General features: G+C 39.8%; 1 protein-coding gene across 1 annotated transcript; it reads right to left on the bottom strand.

The window, feature by feature from the left end:
* Positions 1–2,062: 2,062 nt before the first annotated feature.
* myd88 (myeloid differentiation primary response 88) lies at positions 2,063–7,273 on the bottom strand. The gene is made up of 5 exons (XM_015399674.1): positions 6,894–7,273; positions 4,360–4,491; positions 3,131–3,308; positions 2,779–2,870; positions 2,063–2,698 (listed from the first exon to the last, which is right to left on the bottom strand). Exons 1-5 carry the CDS (start codon positions 7,201–7,203, stop codon positions 2,544–2,546), a joined length of 867 nt encoding a protein of 288 aa, XP_015255160.1. The 5' UTR covers positions 7,204–7,273; the 3' UTR covers positions 2,063–2,543.
* Positions 7,274–7,338: the final 65 nt, after the last annotated feature.

The raw sequence follows: 7,338 nt of genomic DNA on the forward strand, positions 1-7,338 counted from the left end.
ATGATGATAAAATAACATACTTATGTATAATATATTACATTTCTGACTGTATGTCCCTGTAATTATTACACACTGTAGCTTTAAACAGATAATTAAGTACATCCTACACAGCATCAGAGCAAAGTATCATACCTCAGCAACATGTCATTGTGCATTTAGAACTTTAATTATATCCAGGCTGAAAAATGTATGATGACAAACGGAAGTTAAAATTATGAAAAAATTATTTGTGAGTTCAAACTCAGGACAATCCCTGGTTTATATGCGTGAAAAGCCTTAAAATTTATATTTTCTTACTCTAAAAAATAAATAGTGTAATCTAATTACACTGATTTAGAATATTTTAGAGAGGTACATGGTTTTAACTGTAAAACAGGAAGGAAAACCACATCAGGTATAATGATCAGCCGTGTCCTGCCATCACAACAGTAAACAATCTTCACAGCTTCTTAACCTTTTATTACCATCCTGGTACGAGGGGCGTTCAATAAGTAATGTCCCTGACACACTTCCAGTTGTCTGACCCAGATGAAATTTTGCATGTGTAATAATTTACATCTCTATGGGTTATTTTGCAAAAAACAGCTCTGAACTATTTGTGGTTTCTGATTTACAGGTGTTTGAACTGAGTCAGCTGTGAAATGGAGCCAGTTGAGTGTCGCGCAGTGATCCGGTTTTGGTGTTCGAAAGGATGCACACCAAAGGAGAACTTTGATGAAATGAAAGAAACTTATGGCGATGATACCCCATCATATGACCTTGTAAAATGCTGGCATTGTAAATTCAAACATGGCCGGAAGTCTGTGGAAACAGCTCCCAGACCTGATCATCCCTCTTCTGCCATTGATGAGGCATCTGTCCTTCAAGTTGAGGCAGCCATTTTGGAAGATCGACGCATTACTTAGCCCAAGAGGTCAAGATTAGTACAGGGTCTGTGGAAACCATCATTCATGACCATTTGCATATGCATAAGGTGTCTGCCAGATGGACTCCCAGGTTGCTCACAGCTTTCCAGAAGCAAGAGGATGAGTCAAAGTTTTTCAAAAGATTGATAACACAGGATGAAACTTGGGTCCATCACTATGATCCAGAGACCAAAGCCCAGTCAGTGCAGTGGAAACACTTGGACTCACCACCTCAAAAGAAGGCAAGGGTGCATCCCTCCGCTGGCAAGGTCATGCTCACAGTCTTCTGGGACCAGGATGGAGTAATGATGACAGATTTCCTGGCAAAGGGTAACACAATTACAGGAGCCTATTACGCTTCGCTTTTGATTATTTTAAGAGAGGCTATCAAAATCAAGAGGCGGGGCAAAATCAGTAAAGGTATCCTCCTCCTGCAGGACAACGCTCCGGTCCACAACTCGCATGTTGCCAGATCAGAAGCACGGGCGTGTGCCTATTAAATCCTCCCCCATCCCCCTTACGCTCCTGACCTTGCACCCTGTGACTTTCATCTCTTCCCAGCCATGAAGTTGTTTTTGAAAGGAAAGTGTTTCCCAGATGATGCAGCCTTGATTTCTGAAGTTACGACATGCTTGGAGGACCAACCTGGGGTGTTCTACAAAAACGGTGTCCAAAGCTGCATCAAAGGATGGGAGAAATAATTACTCTGAGTGGTTCCTATGTAGAGAAAGACTAATAACTGTGCCAAATTTAATTAATCTTCTGCTATGCGAAATTGGTCAGGGGCATTACTTAATGAACGCCTCTCGTAGAACAGGTGGGATTTTCTTTAAAGGTTTGTTTTGCTCATCAAACTGCCATTTTTGCAGCCTAAAACACACCAATACTGTAAACCTGCCAGATACTGAAAGTTGAAATTGTCTTTAAAAAAAGAAGAAAAGAAAAAGAAAGAGGAGGGGCACTTTAGAAGATTTTGAAGCCATAAAAACAAAAAAAAGACTCAACAAGGCTTTAAGTCATGTGGTACTAACACTACATGATTGGAGAAGTCAGTCATTTGTACTGAGACTGAGTAATGCTAATTCCCCGCCGCTAACAGAACTGCATCAGAACTCTGAAATACCAGTACTTGAAAAAAAAAAATATATATATATATATAATTAACTAAAAGAAAATAAAAATCTGTTTTTCTATTATTTTCTTAAATAGATTTTCCTATAATGATCATTCAATATTTCTGTTTCATGTGACTGATTGGAAACTACTCTATGAATAATATCTAGTTTATTGATTGATCATGAGCCAAACACTAAGTGGGTTAATCAACATAGAAATGGTTCACAGGACACAAAAATCCCTTCTATCCTTGGTTGTCTCAGACTGAAATCAGACAGGGAACCTTTTGTCTCAGCTAAAGAGAGGAGTCTGGGCAGAAGAACCGTCAAAGTAACTCCTTTCTCTAAACTTATTTTTAAAAAGGCTCTTTTTTAAAGCTTTTTTCATTGCATCTCTAGTGGAGGTACCACTAAAAGTGGCAGCGTTGCACTTGAACCGGCAGCGTTCGGTTTAAGTCCAACACGAAAACGTCAATGCAAGAAGAAAAGGCACTTCTAAACCAACCCACTCCTCACTCCGCAGTTAGGGCAATGACAGCGCTTTGGCGAGCCGTCCCCAGAACCACGCCTGGGTGCAGGGTCGGGTGTAGTCGCATACTGTCAGGAAGCGAAGGATGCTGGGAAACGGCTTCTTCATGGACTTGTAGACCACCGGGATTAGCCGTTTACTTCGAGCGCCTGCAAAGTAACCAAAGTTTAGTTAAAGATTAGGAGATTTTACACTATTAAAAAACAACAACATCAACAAAACACTTTACCAGGGCAGAGGCTGAGAGCAAACTTTGTCTGGAAATCACAGGCATCACTGTCCAGATATTCATCAGAAATCACCACCACCATTCTCTTACACCTGCACACATGAACACTCATGTTACAGCCAATGTGACAAAAAAATTAAATATGCAGATTTGCCCATGTTTATGATCTCAGGGGGACTTTAAATACAAATAATCCAACTTTTTAACAGCTAATTAACTCCATGATAGAAACCTGATGGTTCCCATATAAAAACAACAGACTATATTCAAGATTTAGATTGCAGGATATATCATTCTTCATTAAAATATTTAACAGAGAATAAAGTCAGATGGACAGAAATCTGCTGCCAACCTTTTCTCGATCAGTTCACTGGTGATGGTCCACACACATGAGCCTGGAAGCACATCCCTATCAAACACACAGAGCTTCAGTTTGTACTCCGTCTGCTCCAGCTCCCGGATCATTTCATGGACGAAGTCAAAGTCACTCTGGCAGTAGCAGATGAAGGCGTCAAACAACTCTGGGGCTCCTGGGGACAAACGGTTTGAATTATATTCAGGAAAACCTCCTTTCAGGAGAAAAGAAAAAACTGCCCCCGTCTATAAACAGAACTAACGGCAACAGGTTTACCCACATCCATGGAAATATTATTATTACAGAGGACAACTATCTGTTTGATCTAAGGTAAAACTGAATAACAGAAAACCAGCAGGGCCATGCAGATAAGTGAGTTCAGTGCAAACTTAAAGATAAAGCATCGCAGTGTGAGATAAGTGGAGCTTTTCCTGTGTCGGTGCTTTGCAACTGAAAGTATTCTCACGATCGAGAGCTTTCAGGCTAGAAAAACATTTTATCTCTTGAAAACATCGCAACATAAAGCTCAAATACGCAGTTTTTTGAGCAGAAAGAACAAAATAAGACGGTTTCAAATATTACAAAAACATAAACTAATTGTTTTTATTATCTTGATATTGATGAAGGAGATTAATGACAAAACTTTAAGGCTCAGAAGAGACATATTAAATGTTTTTCTTATTTCAATGTAAAACAAAAAAGTTTAAGTGACAAAACTAAGTTACCTTATAAAGGAACTGAGACTGATGCTGAGGGTCAAAAGGGAGTAATGCTATACAAGCAGCCAGAGCTACTGTGGAGGGTTCAGATGAGCAGAAGATCTCACTGAGAATTTACAGCAAGATGTTGCACTTTTAACATATTTATTTATTAGAAAAAAAAAAAAAAGATGGAAAAAAATGCTTTTCACCACTTTGTATTTTTACACTATTTTGAGATGATCATTCAAATATGTAGAATACTTTATATGACTCTTGCTTTTTTATTTCGCTTGTGATTTGGTGCACCATCACTCAGCTATCCTGCTGCACAGAATGCCGGCTTTTTTTTTTGTTTGTTTTTAGTTGCTGTTAACCAACAGGAAGCCTATAGTGAGGCTACCAACAACATCCTGCAACCCTTACAAAAAACAGATCAGCGGATCTCATAGGATTCACTTAAACTGCTCTAAACTTTGCCAAATTAACCTTGAATTTCTGATTGTGTTAAAAGAGGAAGAGCCAAACCTCCTGGTACGTCGTCCACCGTGATTCCAGACCTCTCTGGTGTGCGAGGGACACAGCTGTCCACCTCAGGAACCTGGAGCGGGGGCTCTGCTGACCTCTTTTGGTTCTCGAGGTATTTTCTGACGTCATCATCTGGAGGCAAAACACATATTTATATGGGGAAGAAAAAGGAAAAACACAAAAACAAGTTGTTCTCCTCAGATTATGAAAAAAAATGTCAACGTCAGACATGAGTTAATGCAAAAAAGCAGCTTTTAAATAATATTAAAGGACAAAAACATCATCGTCCTATGTGAAAAAATAAATAACCCGATCATTAAATGATTGATGAGTTGTGATTAACCAAACTATTTATTGCATTATATTTAAATTCAATAGGCCACACCCACACCTTTTTTACTTGGTGAAATTACATAGATAGAACCTGCATGACAGAATGAAGTAGGCAGGGAAATCATGGGATCAATCTCTAAAAACCCTGTCACACCTTGCCAATTTAGCCACTGTATGCCTGACATCCCAGAATCTTCTATAATGCTTGCATACGCTGAACTTTCTATGTGTTTTTTTCAATTTTGTGCGTATACATAGAGTATTCATGATGACTCCAGAACTTATGTCCAAGGACAGCCTAACTTATGCATAATGCAAGGCAACGTAATGCTTGTAAACCTTTTTTAAAAGTGACCAATTCCAAATGTTAACTTCATGTCTTTTTTGACAAAAATCCAATAAAAAGATGCATATCGACGTTATATGCCTGGTTTAACTGCAGTAGCTCACTGAAAAACAGCCACTTCTTTCTGTGTGTAAATAGCTATCTTTCTTTTTTGTTTTACACTTTCTTTTTGCTCAATTTGTTGGCAAATAAAGCCCTTCATGAGTATTTATAATAATACTGCAGATGTGTGCAGAGGTTAAACAAGGAAGTGAGGGGGCTAGCATCTCCCAGCGAGGATGAGGAAAAAAATTAGGAAAATTCCAAGATCCAGTATAAGCAAACAAACACACAAAAAAAAAAAAAGAGTAAAAAACGTTTGATTCTGGGGATAAGCTTTAAAAAGCACTAGGTTGGTGTATACTGGGGCAGCAACAAAAGCTGCAGAGGTATTCAGAGGCCACTGCAGAGAGGACGGGTGCATTAGTAAACATCCTTCGCAATAATACTAATGTAGGTACAAATGGTATTATGAACAGATCAAAGGTTTTATTGAGGAAAAATCATTTTAATGCATTTAATTTGACTTTTCATTTATAAACTTGAAATGCTTCTTACTTTGATGTTTTCTTGTTTGAATTTGTTAGGAGGATTATGATTATTTTTCTTTGATGCTTTCTGCTCTGCAGAAGATTTACTTGAAATTACAGTTGATTTAATTCATATTTGTTGGCCTAAAACCGCACAAAGGTGTCACTTTGCCTCGAGGTATTGCAGGACGGTTGGGCTCTATTAAAGGTGTAGAGGATGATCTTTCCAGGTGGATCATCTAAATAACTGGTCCTCCTAACTGTCAATCATTCTGGTGATAGTCCTACGTGCTCATCCAATTTGCTATCTTTTTCAGTGCACGCAAGCTTTCAGGCATATATCTGTGGTGCGCTACGATTTCAGACAGTCATTGAAGCTCACCTTTCTCATTGCGGTTGTATCTAAACCGCAATGAGATATCTAGAGAATGTCTTGCGCAGAGAGCTCCACTTCCAAAGCACTTTAGAATTTCCTGTCACAGCAGCCTGCTGTCGCCATAGGCTGCCACTACCAGACAGCGGCAACTAATAAATATATGGTACATGCATTGCACGGTGGTTAAGGAGTTACGTGACCAATGGCAAGCAAAAAGTAGTGATCGTCTGTCCGAACGGTCTGTCAACTGAGTTCACTATATATTCCCCGTCTATATCGTGACTGAGGGATTTAGGGGTTAGGGCGGATGTTCAGAAACAGCAAGCTTGTATGAACCATAACAACATCAAACATATAACCAGGGTGTGCAGGAAGAGAACTGGGCTTGTGCATGCTCTTGACCACCGGGTCTTGCGAAATTACACCATATGTGAAGCCGTAACAAGGATGTGCATGACAAGGAAGGGCTATATATACTGCATGTATCATTTAGGTCATTAACATTGTATTACTTCTTGAGCCCCTTGAGTTATTTACTGTCTCAGGCAGATGCTTCGGCCGGAGAGGAAGTGAAGTTGGGACTGGCCATAACAGATTGCCAGTCTGAGCCAGTCTGGGGGGGGAGAGCATAGCACAGGAGTACAGGGGATAGATGATGACTCAAACATGCAAATCAGGGACTTCTTTGACCTACTTCATTTAATTTACCTAAAATTAAGAACTTCTTGTTCTGCCAAACAGAAACCCAAAAATATGTTTATTCATGATTTGAGGTGGGCCCCACATTTCATTCTGCCTTTGGCCCCGAACAACTTAAGCTCGGCTCTGATAAGCAATCAAATAAAAAAATAAATGACATCATCTCTACGCATATGTTAAATGATCATTGTATTGTGAGGGACACACTCACCTATCATAGGTTGAAGATCTTCCACAATGTCTCTCCTCTCCACCTCCTCTAGAATACTCAGCAGCTTCCCGACAGAAGCGTCAGAGCTCCGAGCCGCCCAGTCGTCCAGAACCGTCTTGGTGGGGTTCCTGGAACTCTCATAGTTCTTGATCTCCAGGTATGAGAAGCCCATGGTCTCCGCCACGGCGGTCCAGTCCGCAGCCACCGTGTGTTTGGGGTTCAGATAGAGTCCTAACTTCTTCCTCACGCTCACATTGAGCGCAACCAGGGGGACCGAGAAAAGGTCCACTTTACAGTCGCTACCATCCATGTTAGAACCAAAGGAAATGATTACAAACTCAACCTGCGTGATTCTCAACTCAAAGTTCAGCCCACTTGGCTTTAGCAGAACAAGGAAGTGTTTTTTTTTTTTTTTTTTTTTTTTTTTTTAGTTGCTGTTAACCAA

This window comes from Cyprinodon variegatus, unplaced genomic scaffold (assembly GCF_000732505.1).
Source record: "Cyprinodon variegatus isolate N-32 unplaced genomic scaffold, C_variegatus-1.0 Scaffold1037, whole genome shotgun sequence".
Lineage (NCBI taxonomy): Eukaryota > Metazoa > Chordata > Actinopteri > Cyprinodontiformes > Cyprinodontidae > Cyprinodon > Cyprinodon variegatus.

Excerpts from the sequence above, each read along its gene's own strand:
- myd88 (XM_015399674.1), bottom strand. The coding sequence starts at position 7,203 with ATGGATGGTAGCGACTGTAAAGTGGACCTTTTCTCGGTCCCCCTGGTT. Across the intron at positions 4,492-6,893 it reads AGATCTTCAACCTATGATAG|ATGATGACGTCAGAAAATAC; the intron begins GTGAGTGTGTCC and ends TTTTGCCTCCAG. Across the intron at positions 2,871-3,130 it reads AGTGAACTGATCGAGAAAAG|GTGTAAGAGAATGGTGGTGG; the intron begins GTTGGCAGCAGA and ends TCATGTGTGCAG.